Source organism: Euphorbia lathyris, chromosome 3, assembly GCF_963576675.1.
Source record: "Euphorbia lathyris chromosome 3, ddEupLath1.1, whole genome shotgun sequence".
Lineage (NCBI taxonomy): Eukaryota > Viridiplantae > Streptophyta > Magnoliopsida > Malpighiales > Euphorbiaceae > Euphorbia > Euphorbia lathyris.
Window position 1 is genome coordinate 59,919,079 of NC_088912.1, and position 18,683 is coordinate 59,937,761.

The 18,683-nt window shown below is 40.6% G+C and overlaps 1 protein-coding gene across 1 annotated transcript; it reads right to left on the reverse strand.

Moving 5' to 3' along the window:
- Positions 1-6,587: 6,587 nt before the first annotated feature.
- Positions 6,588-8,460, reverse strand: LOC136222251 (GRAS family protein RAM1-like). The gene is made up of 2 exons (XM_066009824.1): positions 7,745-8,460; positions 6,588-7,704 (listed from the first exon to the last, which is right to left on the reverse strand). The coding sequence occupies exons 1-2, from the start codon at positions 8,458-8,460 to the stop codon at positions 6,588-6,590; spliced, it is 1,833 nt and encodes a 610-aa protein (XP_065865896.1).
- Between the last annotated feature and the right edge of the window lie 10,223 nt (positions 8,461-18,683).

Consider the following 18,683-nt stretch of genomic DNA (forward strand, 5'->3'; position numbering starts at 1 on the left):
CTGAAATCCATTCGAATTTCACAATCAACCTATGAGAGGAGAATCGCTCTCTGCTCACACTCTCTTATCGGAAGACTTGTTCTATCTAAAGGGGATTCCCCTTGGAAAGTGGCGGATCTCAAGGTGAATTTAACCAAGATTTGGGGAATCACTGCTCAGTGGCGGCTAATTGCGATTGGTAAAGGATATTTCCAAGTAATCTTGCCTTCCAAAGAAGCACATGATTTGGTTGTCAATAAGGGGATTGTGAATACCCGTCCGGGCACTTTTCGCCTTCAGCCTTAGGTGCCGGATTTTGATCCTTATGCCGAACGCTCCACTAATGCACAGGTTTGGGTTCGCCTCTACTCTCTTCCATGGGAATATTGGGATAGACAAATTCTTTCGGACATTGCATCAGGGATTGGGGGATTGATTCGGTTTGACAAAGCTACCCTTGAGGGTGATTTTGGTCATTTTGCTAGACTTCTGTTGGATGTGGACTTGGCAGGAGAACTACCGACGAAACTTGGAGTTGAGAGAGCAGGGAAAAACATCTGGATTGAGGTGGTTTATGAAAGGCTTCCTCAGTTTTGCAAAGTTTGCTCTTCTATTGGTCATTCAACGTATGATTGCAGGAAAAACAAAAAACCACCGGAGAGTTGATCTTTTCGAAAACCTCCGACTAAGAAACCTTCTCCTCCTGATGAGAATCATGCAATTGTTCTGGTGGCAGTCGCCACGACCAGAATTGTTGCTGACCTTGCAGTGATTGATTTTGAGAAGGACAATCCTGATAAAGAACTTGTGTTCGCTCGGAGCCCCATGGGACAAATGGAGCCGGTTGATGATGTGGAGAGGCATGACTCTCCTGGTAACAACAACATTTCTCCCTCTCTTTCCTGGGCAGATCAGGCTGAGCAAGATGATGAAATGTGGCACACTGTGACATCAATTAAAGCACGCAAAGGCGGAAAACATGAGGCAGAGAAATCCCGAGTGAAATGGGCCATCAAACCCCCCTATTCGTTTTAAATGACAGTTTTGTTCTGGAACTGTAGGGGGCTCCTCAACCCTAATACTCAGAGGTACCTTTCTGATTTATGTAGGCAACATAAACCTGATCTTCTTTGTTTAGCTGAACCAATGGTTGACTTTAAGGCCATTCGTCCTTCGTTTTGGTCCAGCATTGGCATGAGACTGATTTCTGTTAATCTGTGTGATAAACCAACTCTTTGGATTCTTCAAAGGATTGCTATGACTGATGTAATCTCTGTAATTCTTCAGCATGAACAGTTTGTGGTATTGCAACAGGACGTGCATGGCATTAGACATTATTATGGTATTGTGTATAGCAGTATTTAGGCAAACAGACGTGTTGACCTCTTTTTGACTCTAAATGCTCTCAAATTGAATTTACAAGGTAGATGGTTGTTAATTGGGGACTTCAATGCAATCCTTGGGGCTCATGAGAAAATTGGTCGGCCTCCGGCTACGAGACCTTGTCGTGACTTCAGGAATTTTATGGATGATGGGGATTGGTTGGATATTCCCTCTACTGGTTGTTTCTTCACTTGGTGTAATGGGAGAACTGGTGAGGTGCGTGTCAATTCTCGACTTGACAGGGCTTTAGTTTCGGCTGATTTTGCGGATGCTTGGAATTTGTGCTATGTGGGGCTGACGCGTCATCACTCGGACCACCACCCCCTTCTGTTCAAATTTTCGACTACTTCTGGTAGGATTTCTCGGTTCAGATTTCAAAAAATGTGGGTTAGTAATCCTGAGCTTTATGGTATAATAAAAAATCATTGGGATGGCCCTGCCCCTGCTCTCCTACCGGCTCCCTTATTGTGTCATAAGTTGCGTGGTCTGAGGACTATTTTGAGAAATTGGAATGCTAATAATTTTGGTAACGTCAATGCTAACATCGATGAGGCGCGCAGCTCCTTTGCAGATATTCAGCAAACTATTCAAACTGCTGGTTGGTCATTGAATCTTCAGGAACGTGAAATGGCCGCTCATGAGAAGTTGGATCTTCACTTGCTTCAGCAGGAAACATATTTGAAAGAAAAAAGCCGGGTGCGGTGGCTTGCTGAAGGTGATCGTAATACAAGTTACTTTCACCGTGTCTCTGCAATGCGCAAATCGCATATGGGAATTTCTGCTTTAACAATTGATGGGGTTTCTTACACTGACTCAAGTATCATTTCTGATCATATTATCTCTTACTATACTAACATGTTCGCTAGCACGGGTGGGAATCCGGTTGATCTGTCTATGGTTTCTGATATGGTTCCTCAGCTTGTGATGGATTTTGAGAACATTTCTCTAACCTCCTGCCCTGATGAGGATTGCATCAGACATACGGTTTTCTCCATGGATCCTTATAGCTCTCCTGGCCCTGACGGCTTCATCAGTTAATTCTTTCAGTCCTATTGGAGCATTGTGGGTAGTGATGTGTGTAAAATGGTTCAGTGGTTCTTTCAGCATGGGGAAATCTCTGGTGGGCTGAACTCAAGCTTGATGGCTCTTATCCCCAAAGTCCCTGGAGCCTCGTCAATCGAGCAGTATAGGCCGATTGTTATGAGCAATTTCACATTCAAAATTATCTCAAAGATCTTAGCTGATAGGCTTGCCATTATTGCTAGCCGAATTGTTACAGAGAATCAATTTGGATTCATAAAAGGGCGCCAAATCCATCAGTGCATTGCAATCGCTTCTGAATGTGTCAATCTCTTGAATAAAAAATGTTTTGGAGGTAACATGTGCCTGAAGGAGGACATTAGGAAAGCCTTTGATACGTTAAACTGGCAATTCCTGCTTGAAGTTTTAAAGTCGTTTGGTTTCTCCTCTCAATTCATTGGTTGGATTCATGCGATACTCTCATCGGCTCATATCTCAATTCTCACTGCTAATGGTTCTATTGGGTATTTCTCTTACTCTCGAGGGGTAAGACAGGGAGATCCGCTTTCTCCCCTTCTATTTGGTTTAGCGGAGGATTTCCTTAGCCGTTTTATCAATGCTCATGCTTTGCGTGGGTCGCTGTCTCCGATGGGTTATTCTACTTCTTCTGTAATGCCCTCACACTTGTTATATGCAGATGATATTTTAGTTTTTTGCAGGGCGAGCATCTCGAACATCCATGCTCTCATGGGTATTTTTGATTTATATGGCTCTCTATCTGGACAATTGGTGAATTGGCAAAAGTCTGAGATTTTCTTCGGGGACTCGGTCTTACTCAGACGTCGGGGCAGATTGACGGGTCTAATTGGAATCAAAATTGGATCTCTCCCTTTTAAATACTTGGGTGTTCCTCTTATTCTCTCTTTCTCGCGCTGGGCGGGGATGTCTCTCTCTATGGCTGGTAGGCTGACACTTGTTAATTCTGTTATCACTAGCTATCTGATCCGCACATTTATGGTTTACAAATGGCCTATGAGTTTGCTTAATAGACTCAATAGGCACATGAGGAATTTCATTTGGATGGGTTCAGTTTTATCCAAAAAGCTGGTTACTGTTCCCTGGAAGGTTTGTTTGAAGTCCTTAAAGGAAGGAGGGTTGGGTATTAAACACCTCTCGACCCTTAACTTGGCTATGAGTGGTAAATTGGCGTGGGGTTTTCTTTCATCTAATTCCTTATGCTTTAATTTATTGAGGACGCGCTTTCTAAACAGGGCTGGTTTGCTAAGGATTCGGTTGCAGCGATCATCCGTTTGGTGGTCTATCAAGGCCGCCTATCTTAAGTTACGAGAAAATTATTTTTGGTCATTTGGATCATCTTCTGAGTTGTCATTCTGGAATTCGGAGTGGATTTTGCCGCCCCTGGCTGAACAGCTTGGGATTTCTATGTCTGACCGTCTGAATTTCAATGATAGAATCTCAGATTTGTATGAAAATGGCAACTGGCGGGATCTTCCGATGCTGGCTAGTCCATTGCACCAGCGCATCCGGAATATGCATGGAAATGGCTCTGAACATGATTTATGTTTTTGGAGACCTGCGAGCAATGGACTCTTCACAGTAAAATTATTCTATCACTGGCTACGTGCTCCTCCGGCTTTGCCTTTGGTTTTTCAGTCAATTTTGAAACCTTTTATTCAGCCGTCACACTCCATGGTCTGCTGGCGTGCATACTGGGATTCTTTACCAACTCATGCCGCGCTCCGTGCTAGAGGTCTGCCTCTAATTTCCCGTTGTCCGATCTGTTTAATGGCTTATGAGACGAGTAACCATTTGCTTGTTCATTGCCCCTTTGCTTCTCAAATCTGGTTCAGCATTTTGGCTTTATTTGGTAGAAGACTTGTACTTGATTCTTCTCTTCAGACCCTCTTACAACACGCCTTCTCACACAAGTTCAGCTCGCAAGTCCTTTCCCTTTGGCAGGTCGCGCTTGTCAACGCTGTTTGGACGATCTGGTCTGTTAGAAATGCTGCTATTTATGAGAGCAAGCCTCCAAACATTCATGAGGCATTACGTTCTCTTTGGTCTGCTATTCGTAGCTCTGATAGAATCAGCAAAGGATCGGTATGGAATTCTGTTGTGGAGTTATCAATTCTCCATAATCTCGGGTTAAACGCTCGTTGTCATAGGGCCCCTCGAATCATTAAAGTTAGATGGCAGCCCCCTCCGTCTGATTGGATTAAAGCAAATACTGATGCCTCTGTGATATCGGGTAGAGCTGGTTGCGGTGTGGTTTTTCGAAATAGCCAGGGGCATCCTCTTGGGTCATTTACCTTCCCCCTTGATTGTGCTTTGATACACATGGCAGAATTGCAAGCGACTATTTTTGCAGTCTCGATTGCGAGGTCACGTGGATGGACTCGTCTCTGGATTGAAAGTGACTCAACTTACGTTATTCGAATTTTTCGTACCCGTGCGCAGATCATTCCCTGGACAATGCGAGTGGATTGGTTAAATTGTTTAGATTCAATGATGCATATACAGGTGGTTGTTTCCCATGTGTTCCGTGAAGGAAATCAAGTGGCAGACGCTTTTGCTAATTACGGACGTCTGGCCTCGGATTTACAATTGTGGAATACCCTTTCGGACTTCTGCTCCCTTTTAGCTAGAGATAATGCCCTTAGTAGGGATATGTTTAGATTTTCTTAATAACATTTGTTGTATTGGATTCATATTTTTCTTCTCTTCTTTTATATATCTTGGGTCTTTGCCTTTTCGGGGGTGCCAACCTGGTTGGGATTTCCGTTAGGCTAGGTCCTTATTTTAATAAAAAAAAAGTAAATGCAAAAATAAAATAATAAAATTTAATTTAGATAAGTATGATTATATCTCTAAATCATTATCCTAATATAAATAAGTATTCTAATAAGATTAGAATTAATATTATTAATTATATTTATATGAGATATAGATAATATTAATAATTATCTTTATTTATCTAAGTAGTAAACCTAATGGGATTAAAATACTAATTAATCAATTTAACCTAACTGGATTAGGGTTAGGAATTGAAAGTCTATAAATACCCCCCTTGCAAATTTCGATCAACATAATAAGAGAAGAAGAAAATTCTTATGACCCTCACTCAAGCAATTACATTTCTAGTTTATTCGTTTCTTAGTTCATGTGGATACCATTAGAGACAACTTATACTTGATTGTTAAAATTGGTTGATAACCAACGTTTTTCTTTTGTGGTTTATGTTCGTGAAAGACTGTTGATATTTCCGTTCGCATTTCGTTTGCAACAGTAGATAGTTCTTCAAAAAAGGTTCATATGTTAATCCCTTACATGAAATAACGATTAACATCTGCAACTACGTTTGTTTATTTTCCTTCAGGATAGTTGTAACTCTTTTAAATAGTCCACCTTGCCATTATTTGCAGAACTTTTGTAATTAAGTTGATTGATATAACAATCATATTGGATTCTCTTTTACTTTCCAAGTTTTTTGGGTATCGATAATATTATAAGTGATTGAAGTTTGGTCAGAACCAACAAAAACTAACAAAGCATAAACATTATATATCATGTGAAAGTGACTAAAAGTGTATAAAACTGGCTGAAATTAGGTGAAATCGACTAAAAATGGAAAAATAAATAGGCAACATAAGAGTAATTTGATATATTAAATGAAGAAAAACAAAAAAGTGACTGAAATTATGTAAAATTGATTGATAAAAAAAATAACAGTACGTGAGCAATTTGATATAATTAAATTAAAAAAATGAAAAAAGATAGTAAAAAAATAGCAAAGATAGTAAAGAAAATGAAATTGATTGAAAATATTATAAAATATTAATTCTAATGTTCATAAAAGAACATTTAAAAAAAAATTAAATGCAATTTTACACCACTTTAAATTAATCTTATATGAAATCAACTAGAATTTTCTAAAATTGAGTGAAAGTGGTAGAGATTAGGTGGGAAATGGGCTCAAATTAGCTAAATAGTTTATTTTTAAAAAATAGTTTTAGCACAATTTAAATCAAACTCAATTGATTATGATCACTCTCTCATTAGATTATTGATATCAATAGTATGGTAAATAATCAAGATAAGTTGGATAGACAACAATAAATTAAAAAAAAAAAAAAAAGAATTTTTTACTTAATTAGTCTTGTGTTTTGCGAAAGAAGATGATAATTTCAGCAACGCCATGCAGAAGCAGCAAGTATGGGTCTATCTTGCCATCCTAAAAGCAAGCAACCTTTATCTTCTGTCAATCTATAACCATCACAAGAATACAAACCCAACAAAATCTTGGATTGAGTAACTGCATTTGCGCTTAACGGCACAGCTTTGAACCCTTTTCCTTCGAATAATTTCCTCCATTTCTCCAATCTTTCATGCCTTTCTATCCTCTCCGCCCCTTCACATGCCACAATGTTCCTTATCTCCGGTGCAAATATATACTGTTCCACTTTGGCTCTCTGTGCCGAATCTGGAGGAAAGGTTGCATCTAAGGAGTCAAATATTGCTGAATAATAATGCAATGCCTCTAGAAACCTACCCAAGAAGTAGGGTCCATTGTGGCTAGCTTCTTGTTCAACTAGGGTCACAATGTTTGGAGCTTGATCTCTCATCATGGCTAACAGATTTCCTAGACATTGCCCCGAGACGCGGTGGAGTCTGTTAACTGAGTTAACAGCAAGAGCTTCCCCTACCCTTCTGTTGAACATATGAGGTTTTAGGTCTTCAAGTTGTTCGGCTACTGGATGAAACTCAAAAGGAACATGGAGAGAATGAGCTAGTTCTGTTAAGCAGCGGCCAGTCTCTCTTACGGTTTCTACACTTGATCCGACTCCAGTTATCCGTAGAAAGGGAGCACCTCCAGGTCTAGCTGCTAGAGCTTGCATGAAAGCTGGCCATTGGTATCCCTGAAGAATCTCTAGATCAATAACATGAACTCGTTCTTCTGCTTCAAAAGCTTCAAAAATGGCTTGGTTAGCAGTGAAATGAGCAAACTTTACATATGGGCAGGCTTGATAAACAATTTGGTAAATTTTGAGAACTTCCATGGAGTTAGGAGGGTAAGGAGTTGGAGAGGAGGTAGTAGGTTTAGTGGTAAGTGTGGCAGCTAGTCTAGCACTTAAAGCTTCAGTGAAGCAGGATGCCACTCTTTGCATGGAGTCACCGAGTGGTGTTACTACTCTATTCAGGTGGTGCAGATATTTCCTTGCTAACATATACTCTTCTTTCGCCACTGCTTCTGCACAAGCAAGGAGGAGGTGCACTAGTTCAAGCCCACTATCTTGTTCCTGCATATGCATATCATCATGATTTCAATCAGCATATTAAGTGTGACGTTGTGGTAGAAAAAGGGAGAAAGAAATTAAAATTGACCTGCTCAGAAGAAGCAATAGGCATCAAGCAAGAAGTTGTTGTTGTTGATGGCTTCTCCTCCTCTTGGAGATGTTGTGAAAGTGGTGGTGCATTTCTTAAAGTTCCCATATGATAAGCAGAAGTGGAAGGATTATTAGGGATGGCCAAGCAATCCAACAAAGTATTGGGCACATCAAACAACTGTGTAGAAGAAGACAACCTAGTTGGTTGGTATCCAACTCCTACTCCAACTGATCCATCTCTTTGATAATCATCCAAAAAATCCTCAATAGCTGACAAAGAAGAAAGGTTTTCAATTTGCATATATTGATTATTAGGGGAGTTGAATACCCTATGAAGAGGACTCTGTCCCTTCCCTTTATTATTGGTTCCAAGCTGATGACATAATGGCCTTGGAGGTGGGGGTGGAGAAGAACATCCTGTCACTGAATTAACATAGCTTGAACCCTGTGGAGATAAGATCATGAAGTCAGAATCCAGATGATCTGAGAAATATGTCTCCCAAATCGAATTATCCGGTGACTGAACTTCAACATCTCCATTCTCTAACTCAAATTTCACTGCTGGATCAAAATCACTTGTTTTCTTTGATTCAAACCCATTGGCGGCTGTGCATGATGAGCTCTCGCTCTTCACTGATCCACAAATTTGGGAATGGGAATGGGAATTTATCATTTCTTTCCAACTTTTCAATATCATAACAACCTAATTAGAGACTCTTTTCTCCTTTTATTTTCATGGCTTTCTTGTCATTTTCTCTCTAATTTATTTACTGTATTTTAGTGATTGAAATTATCACCAAAAAAATCAATTTATTATAACCAAAACGATATAAGCTGTTTCCTACAACCTTGATTTTGTCATTATTCTTAACCCTATTTGTAACTCTACTTTGGGAAACCCCTGTGACTTGAGTAATGACAATTTTCTTCCTTGGGCCGGCTCTGCTCTGAACAAGGTTTTTTGGAACAATTCGGATCAATAAGACAACCTATGCCTCCTCATTTTTTCAAATATCTCCCTACCTCCCTCAATTTCATTCCAATGAGAGTTTTAATCACCTCCAAAATCCTACTTCACTCCCTCAATATCTCATTTTAACCAAATTTAAGTTAAATCATTTCCTATATAATTTTAGGAACTAACTAATGACACACCCTTAAAATTCAAGGGACCAATCAAAACTACTCGAAGATGAATATTAATCGCTAATATTGACCCTAAATTTGCTAATTTATTATTCATTTCATTCCTTTTTTTTATATGTCGTTAAACCAACGCAATATTAATTAGACTATTAAAATGACTAATTTATCCTTAACATTTCTCTTCTAATTCTCTACTTTCGATGCAAGGATTAATGTCCTCCATAATAATTGGACTTACTTTGTTTCTGGATTCTCCCCCGTAAGGGTTGAGCTACTGAAAAGAATTTTACTTAAAATTGAAAAGATGTTAGACATTGTAAGTTCAATACAATTCTCGACAGCCGAGTTAGCTTGACGTTTATTTTTCCGAAATTAACTGAAAACAAAGGAAATTAATCAAAAGCATAAAATTTATTTTTATTTTGTTATTTTATTAAAAACACATTATTTTTGTAATTAAACTCACTTATTTAGTCCATAATTAAACTGTAATTCACGCTAAAAGATAAGGACAAAATGCCCCTATCACCTCCCCTTCTTGAATCTGAAATATTTATATTTCTGCAAAAACATACTTAAGAAAGAGAAATTCCGAACAAAAATTTCATTTCATTGAATGTCGATTCGCCTTATTACAGCAACTTGGTCTTTTATGTGAGCCTCGTTAAAACCTATAATAAGAAAAACCACATGGGATAAAACCTTACTAAAGGCAAAAGAGTACTCAATACCTTTTATTACATTCTACTCTCTGGTAAAGTATTTGCGGAGGTTCTGGATATTCCACGTCCGTGGTAGTGTGTTTCCCTCCATGTCTTGGATTTTGAAAGTGGCGGGTTCGATCTTGGCAATTATTTTGTATGGCCCCGTCCACGTGACTCCCAGCTTTCCTTTGCCTTCCATGGATTGGATTTTGTCAACTTTCCTAAGCACCAAATCTCTTTGATTCAGATCCACTAGTTTGGCGTTTCTATCGTGATAGACTGCAATCCTTTGCTTGTAGGCTGCGATTCGGACATACGCCTTCACCCTTTTTTCTTCCAGTTGGTCGAGACTTTCTCTTAGCTTCTTCTCATTCCGATCTTCACAATAGAGTAGAAACCTGTCACTTGGGATCTGAACTTCTATAGGAATAATAGCTTCTACTCCATAGGTGAGGGCGAATGGCGTTTCACATGTGGCGGTTCAAGGAGTGGTTCTGTATGCCCATATGACATTCATCAACTGATCCGCCCACTTCTTGTTATGCTCACCCAACCTCTTCTTTATGCCTTTCACGATTGTTCGGTTGGTAACTTCGGTCATTCTATTTGATTATGGGTAGTATACTGAGGCGAATCTATTCTGGATGCCTTGATTCTGGCAAAAAGACCTGAACTCCTCACAATTGAATTGCGTTCCGTTATCCGCGATAATTGTGTGGGGGACTCCGAATCTCCCAACAATATTGTTCCTCACGAACTCTACCATTCGCTCTGCATTTATTGTGGAAACAGCTTCGGCCTCTACCCACTTTGTAAAGCGATCGACAGCTACCACTACGTATGTCCTCTGTTTCCTTGTGGAAGGAAAAGGACCGACGATGTTGATACCCCATGTGGCGAATGGTCGTCCTTCGATGATGGGCTTTTATAGATGCTTAGCCGTATGGGATTCATTTGCATGAATCTGGCAGTTGTGCTAGGACTCCACCAATTTTTGAGCATCAAGCTCCGCAATAGGCCAATAGAATCCAGACAACCTGGATTTCTTGAAAATGGCGGTGGATTCTTCGTGGGCTCCACATGTGCCCTCATGTAATTCTCTGATAATCTCATGTCCCTCTTTTATTGTGACACACTTCAACCAAGGCTGGCTAAAAGATTTTCGGTACAGGTGATCATTTATCATGGAGAAATATGCTGCTTTTCTCATCGTCCACCTAGCTTCTTCTTTGTCTTGAGGCAAAGACCCATATGTAAGATACTACTGGATCGGCGATCTCTAGTCGCCTGCGGCGGATGTAAGAAGAGCTATGATTTCTGGGGCAAATGCTGGTCTGGTTTTCACCTCAAATGGGCACTCAAGATCCGCCCATTGATCCTTGCTAGAAGCCAATTTAGCCAGGTGGTCTACTTCTGTATTTGATCCTCGAAGCACATGGATCAATTCCCATTTTGTTTCTTTGCTTTCCAAGTGGGTCAATAGCCTTTTGGCCTCTTCCACATATTTGACCAGGGTTTCATTTTTTACATCGAAGTTTTTGATTACTTGGTTGACCATCAGTTTGGAGTCACTATAGATCACAACCTGTTCCGATGTGATCTCCTTTAACAGGCGTAGTCCGAGTATCAAAGCCTCGTATTCTGCAGCGTTGTTTGTTGCAGAGAACTCTAGCTTCGCAGCATAATGTATCTTGATATACTGAGGACCCTTGATTACTACGCCTATTCCAGCACCTTCCGTTGATGAAGCTTCATCGGTGTACATCGTCCATTCTTCCAACTTTGGTTGAGGGGGATTAATATCTTCTTCCGTGAATTCGTTCACAAAGTCTACCAAGACTTGGCTTTTCAAGGCGGATCTGCCTTCATAGCGGATATCGAATTCGCCCAGGGGGATAGCCCATTCCATTAACCTCCCTGATGTTTCTGGCTTCTATAATACCTTCCTCATTGGTATGTTGGTGCGGACAATGACTGTGTGGGCTTGAAAGTAGGGTCTGAGGCGGATGGAGGTGGTGACCACAGCTAGCGCCATCTTATCCAATCTTGAATACCGAGTCTCGGCATCCTTCAGGACTTTGCTTACATAGTAGATTGGATATTATTGACCCCTTCTTCTCTGATCATGACAGTGCAAACCGCTTTATCCGTAATAGAAACATACATGTATAAATCCTCACCTTCAAGGGGCCGGCTCATTAAAGGCGGTTCTGTGAGGAAACGCTTGATTCCTTCAAAGGCTAGCTTGCAATCTTTGTTCCATTCAAACGCTTTTTGCTTCTTGATCACTTCATAGAATGGCTGACATCTCTGAGCAGAGCATGAGATAAATCTCCCAAGAGCTATGATCCGCCCGTTGAGGCGTTGCACTTCTCTAACATTTTGGGGAGCTTTCATGTTCAATACGGCCTTAATCTTATCTGGATAGGGCCCACTCCCTTCTGACTGATCTTATATCCCAGGAACTTCCCGTAGGTTGCCCCAAAAGTACACTTCTCTGGATTCACCTTGATATTGTGATGGCGAAGGACTCCCAAAACTTCTTTTATGTCCTCGGCATGCTTCTCCATTGTGGTGCTTTTGATGATCATGTCATCAACATTCACTGAGAAGTTATTGCCCTTCCTTCCTTCAAATATCTTGTTCATCATACGCTGGTAGGTTTCTCCAGCGTTCTTAAGCCCCAAAAGGCATGACCTTGAAGCAATAGGTTGCCTGATGTGTTACAAAGGAAGTTTTAATCCTGTCAGATGGTTCCATGGGAATCTGATGATAGCTCGACTTTACATCTGTAAAGAAATATATAGCATGTCCTGCTGTTCCATCAACTAAGATGTCAATGCAAGGCTAGGGGTAGTTGTCCTTGGGACACGCCTTATTAAGGTCTGTAAAATCAATACACATGTGGTATGACCCACCTGCCTTCTTAACCAGGACCACATTCGCTAGCCATTGCGTATAGATAACTTCCTCAATGGCGTCTGCTTATTTTAGCTTGGATATCTCTTCCTCGATCACTTTTTGTCTCTCCGGACCATGATTCCTTCTTTTCTGAGCCACAGGAACTGCATCTTTGGTGATATTCAGTTTGTGGGTGATCACGTCCGGGCTGACCCCTGTAAGGATCTCGTCCTTCCATGCAAACACGTCTTTTGACTCGAGGAGGACCTTCGTGACATCATTTTTAATCTCTGTTCTCAACCCTTTGGCGATCCGTACTTGCTTCCCATCCTCAATGAGGAACATTTTCGTATCTCCCAGGGCGGTCGTAACAAGCTCATCTTCTTCCTCGTCCCTGGATTGATGGTGGATTGACAAAGATGCGGAGTATGTTTCTTGAGCCACTTTCTGATTTTCGTTGATCATTACCCCTCCCTTAGACGTAGGGATATACATTGCCAAGTGGCGTATTGATATTAGAGCCGCCACTTCTGAGATAAAAGGGCGTCCCAAGATGATGTTGTAAGCCAATTGTCCATCCATGATAGAGAACTCGAGATCTCCAATCCATGCCTGATCCTCATTCACCAATTCACATTCCAAGGTCACTTGCCCCTTCGTTTGGATCGTATGGCCTGTTACTCCCAAGATATCCACAATGGTGGTCTTTATCTGGATTGGGTCGACTTTAAGCTTGGCGAAATCTCCTCTGGTGATAACGTTGCATGAACTGCCTATATCTATCATCACTCGCTTCATCTCCCATCCTTCTACCATCATGGTGATAACGAGAGCGTCCGTGTGTGGAGGAATTGCTAGACCAATGTCCACGAATGGGTGATTGAGTGATGCTCTATCAAGGGCGGTTGTTCTGGATTTTTTAACTGAGGGCTGATATCCTGGTCCGCCAGCGATAACATTGATAATGCCCTTAGCCTTCTTTTGTGGATCATATTTTGGCTTATCTTCATCTCTCTGTCATTCTGAACGAACCTATCCAACTTCCCTTTCTCAATGAGCCTTTTAATCTCCCTGGCCAGTTCCCAACATACGTCTATTTCATGTCCATTTCTCTTGTGATATCTGCAATAATTTTTGGGGTTTTTCCCCGTATTGGTGTTTTCCCCCCCTTTTCGTTCAGGGTATGAAATGCTCCGCTTGTGTTGGCTATTTTCTAGCCACATCAACACTTCACTTTTAGGGGCGTTCAATGGTGTGAACGATGGTGTATACGCTGATTTGTTCCTGGAACTCCTCTGCCTACTTCTGGAGGATGAATCGGGGAGCTTTTCTTTCTCCTTATCTCTCTTTCGGGATTCGCCTTTCGCTCTTTTAGGAGGAGAAACAGATTCTCTTCGTATGTCATCAACTTCCATGAAATCCTTGCATCTCTCCATTAATTCTGCAGTGGTCCTAGGCTTGTGCCTGATCAGGTCCTCTTGTAGGCTTTTGCAGGTCGTATTTTTTATCACTGCTTCGACAGCCATAGGAACATCCACATCAACTACTCGGATGCATAACTTGTTGAACTTGTTGATATAATCTCTGAGGGACTCATCTTCCTTTTGCTTTAACTCAAAGAGCTTTTGCGATGGAACAACTGGCGGAATGCTCCCTACGAACTTTGCGCAAAATTCCCTGCTCAGCTGATTCAGCCTATCTATTGACCCTGGCGGGAGAGATTGGAACCAGTCATACGCCGGTCCTTTCAGTGTGGTTATGAACATCCGGCACAAGACTACTTCACTAGCGCCATTAATCACAAGCAACATGCTGTATTTCCTTGCATGGGCCTCAAGATTATCTTCCCCTGAGTAGCTTGGTATGTTTGGGACTTTGAACTGCCTATCAGTTTCCATGTCTTCGATCCGCGCGGTGAATGGCGATTCTCTGTTAGAAAAAGGATTGTGCCTTACATTCTCCTCATTCTGCCTTCGCATTTCCGCCCGAACCTCCTCAGCTATGAAGTTGCGATCCATCCTCGGGCGTCTCCTATTATAGGATCTACTTCGTTCAGAGGAGGAGGAGCTAGACTTCAATGAGGGATCTGATGGTGATCGTCTACCACCTCTACCTCATCCTCTAAGTGGGGGACGTCCGCCTCCTCCTTGTTCTGATGATGGCAGTGGTATTTCCTGGCGAGGTGATTTGGTCCGCCTTCTACGGTAGGAACGGGATCTAGATCGTCTTGGACGTCCGCATCCACGAGATCTGGTCCTCCTTCCACGCATTGGATCAATACATATGCCCTACGGGTGACCAAGATCTGCGGCCTCATTGGTTTGCCCATGACCAGCCTGTGTTACAGTTAGCACCAGAGATGCCTGAGGATCGCCAATAGTGATTCCTGGATTAGCTGTATTCCTTGGGGGAGCCTGACGATTCCCCCGACTTCCTTCTGGCACCTCTTCGAATAGTCTCTTATTTGTTGGCAGGGCACTTCCTAACTCTGGATTGGTGACCATTGAATCCGTGGGTTGAGAGAGCAAGAATGTTGAGTCACGACGAGCTCCCGGTCTGATAAAGGCAGCCTGCCATGATGATGTCCTCGGCCTTGGCGGGGGACGATTCAGAGGTGGAATGGTCCCTGTTGTGGGTCCACCTACGATGGGATTCGCAAGGTAAGCTCTTAATCGATCCACCATAACTGTTCCATAGATGTTTCCCACCGCTTCTCCGCAAATATCCAGGAAATACTCAGGCGACATTTCTCTTTCATCCTGAACAATCGGTGCATCGGGATCTATATTACCGGCGTTTGTTTGGGTATTATTGACTGAAGTTGGTATTGATGGTGCCGTTGTTCCGGTTGAAGGGTTCGACCCTCCACTTGCCATCTTTGTGATTGTGAACTAAGTCCTTTTGTAATTAGAACTTCCACCTTCACCGCACCAATTGATGACTGGTGATGAATTCTTGATCGACGCTCTTCCCTGTGGGGATCCATTGGGATCGGCGGGGGGAAGCTCTGATGCTAAAGTCAGTAAAGTATAGAAGAATAAACTGTAAGCACGAAGTAGGGTTTAGAAGAGCGTGTGTGTACCTCAATAGCTTGGGATGCAAGATATTTATACTCATGTAGTTGTAACTCCGGATAACTAGAAAGTCTCCATTAATACCTCATTAATGGCGGTTACTGATCTTATTCAAGTCTGCCCGTTAGCTCATTAATGGGTTATTAGTTGCCTTTATTGGGAAGTGGCTCTGTCGTTTAGGGGGCGTATCGAGGTGAGATGGTGGGTCTCCCAAGTGTTTGACTATTGATGGCGTATTGAGGAATCTATCTGATCCGCCATCCAGGTGGCTTACTTGATATGCCTTAGCTTTCACGATCCTCCTTATACGCGGTCGTTTGGTTAATTACCTTTTTGGTCCCGTAAATAATAACTGGATGTTATCAGGTTTGTTTTCTATGCTATTCTACTCTTAAGTTGATCTAAAGAAATGGAGTGATACGATAATACATATAATCAATTGATAAGTAGATATAATTAAGAACTTAATCAGAGTTGCACAAGTATAAATTGAATAAACCGGCTTATTCTTCTAAGGTTCCTAACACACAATTCCTTTGTTACAACCCTTAACTTGCTCTAAGGTTCAAGAATTAGGGTATGTTACTTTGATGTTGTCAATATTTACAGTTTTCGATTATAGACAACCGAATTAGACTCGCAATATGAACCAAGTGGTTATTGGAATTTTGAATGATTTAAACACAATAAGCATAATCATGAACGAAAGCTCAATAACATATACGAAAATCAAATTGAAATTTTATTAAAGATGAAGGGTAATTGTCACAAAGTTACAACTAATTCAGAATTCATAGGAGGATCTATAAAAGTAAACAGAGATAAGAGGGTAAAAATCTCTTTTGAAACCTGTCGACTCAAGCAATCGTCTTTCTGAACTTAGAGGGGGTAGGAACTTGAGAATCCTTGAAATGGAGATGGATGAAGCTTTCTCGGATGTTTAATGGTAGATAGAGGAAGGAGATGATGAATTCTTAATAGTACAGAGTTTACAAAAATGACAATGAATACTCAAAAATACAAATTACATGCCTTTAAATAGGCAAAATAAGACATAAACTAGAAAAGCAGATAATACAGGGCTGAAATATCTCAAAGAAACAGACTGAATCCTATTTAAATTGCATTAGACCATTCAATTTTGACTGGTTCAAAGGTGCAGCTTATCGAGCTGGGGGGTCCAACTCATTGAATTGGGCCTTATCGCATGGCTAGGCTAGTCCTAGTGGCCAGCTCACCGAGTTGGCTCCCAGATTGGCCTAGCCAGTCTTGCAAGTGGCCAGCTCATCGAGCTGGCTTGCCCAACTCGCCGAGCTGGCCTTCAAGAGGCCTACTCGTGATTTGTCTTCTCTTGATGTTGGTCAGCTTTGCCCCTTGATGTTTTACGTGAAAAATCTCACCAAAAATCTCAAAAAATCATTAGTTCAAAACTAATTTGATTCACCAAAATAAGTCTTAATTACTAAGTCAATTTATTTTTATATTTAGTGACTCAAATAGTTGGAGATTGAGGATAGTTAAATTAACACCTAATTTGGTAATATTTTTTTTATTGAAAATGATATAAATAAAGCATAAAAATGACAAAGTGCTAAACAAGAGAAACTAATAAGTGAATAAAAATGAGATGGAGTTTATAAAAATGACATTGATTTTATTAGAAATGACACAAAATAGTCCCAAAATCATACTAAAAGACAAGGGGTTTTCACCCCTGTCAGTTATCGCATAAGCCAAAGAACCACGGTCACACAAGAGGACCAAACACATACTTAGGAAGTATCACCTCATTCAGGCTAAAATTACAATTGTTATTTATAACGAGGTGTTTGATTAGTTGATTTTGCAATTTGAAATTCTGTTTTTCTATGGAGAAAGTTGAGGATTTTAAGTTTTTTGTATGGGTGTAATGGATTGACAAACAAGGGAAAACTCCTCTTATTGTGGCTACCATGGATTCTGGATTGTTCAATGTTGCTAGGACTTTGATTGAAATGGGAGCTAATGTTAATGCTTATCGCCCTAGTTTGTTTCTATTCTTTGAACTATCTGCATTGCTATCATAATATATGCTCGCACTACGCCAAAACCCCCTTCAGACGATGGTTAAAAACCTTCGTCCCGCGAGATATAAATCTGTCACGGGGCTCGCTGCCGTCTGTTGACCCTTCAGACGACGGTTAGGTTCTGTCATGTGACGGTGTGACACATGACATTATCCTATCTGCGTACTGTCATATTAATCTTTATTACGATGCAACTAATTTATTATTACCGTCACCTTTGATGTCATCACATGACATACTAATAATTAAAACCGTCAAGTTTATGTGTGGGAAATTGGCATATTCAATTTGCGATGACAGTTCGTATAATAATTTCTACCATCGTAGCTTGTTTTAGATGGCATAGGTCTTAATCAATTATGTCAAATGATTTATTTTCAGATGATAGATTCGTTTATTTCAATGTCTTTTCATTGTTCTTTATATGACATTTTTAAAATTAAAATGTCACTTTTTGCCTTCTTCGTATGGATTTCTAGTTTTTACCTGAATAATTAACACACTCAAATATAAACATGAAATTCTGTATAACAATGGTTGATATTTTATTAGACACCAATACTCATAATCTGTTTACATTTAACATACATTCCTGACTTAAAACTAAAAAAATAACCAATACATATCCAAATTCTGAAACAAATCGATCAATTCATGTATCCATATCTTGGAGTCATTATTAGGCCTATAATCCCAAAGTCTTGATATCTGCAAAACCCAATGCAGGTCATCAATACATAACATCATTACACATAACCCTAACCGCATTAATTAAGACTTTTCCCCTTTCACGACCTTTCACTTAGCCACCACTATCATATCACTATTAATAACAATCATATCACAATCGTTCAGTGTCCATTCAACCCAGAAAACTTACATTATACAATGGATCACCTTGCGCTTGTTCAACAATGGATAATTGCTGAGATGGAAAAACTGTACATTGAGAGCCCAAGGTGGCTTCTGGCCATCGATGGTATATCAATCCATATGTTGTTCTTC

Bases quoted from the DNA above. Each gene is read 5' to 3' on its own strand.
- LOC136222251 (XM_066009824.1), bottom strand. From the start codon at position 8,460: ATGATAAATTCCCATTCCCATTCCCAAATTTGTGGATCAGTGAAGAGC. The intron at 7,705-7,744 runs ACACTTAATATG...TGATATGCATAT, and splicing joins CCTTTTTCTACCACAACGTC to GCAGGAACAAGATAGTGGGC.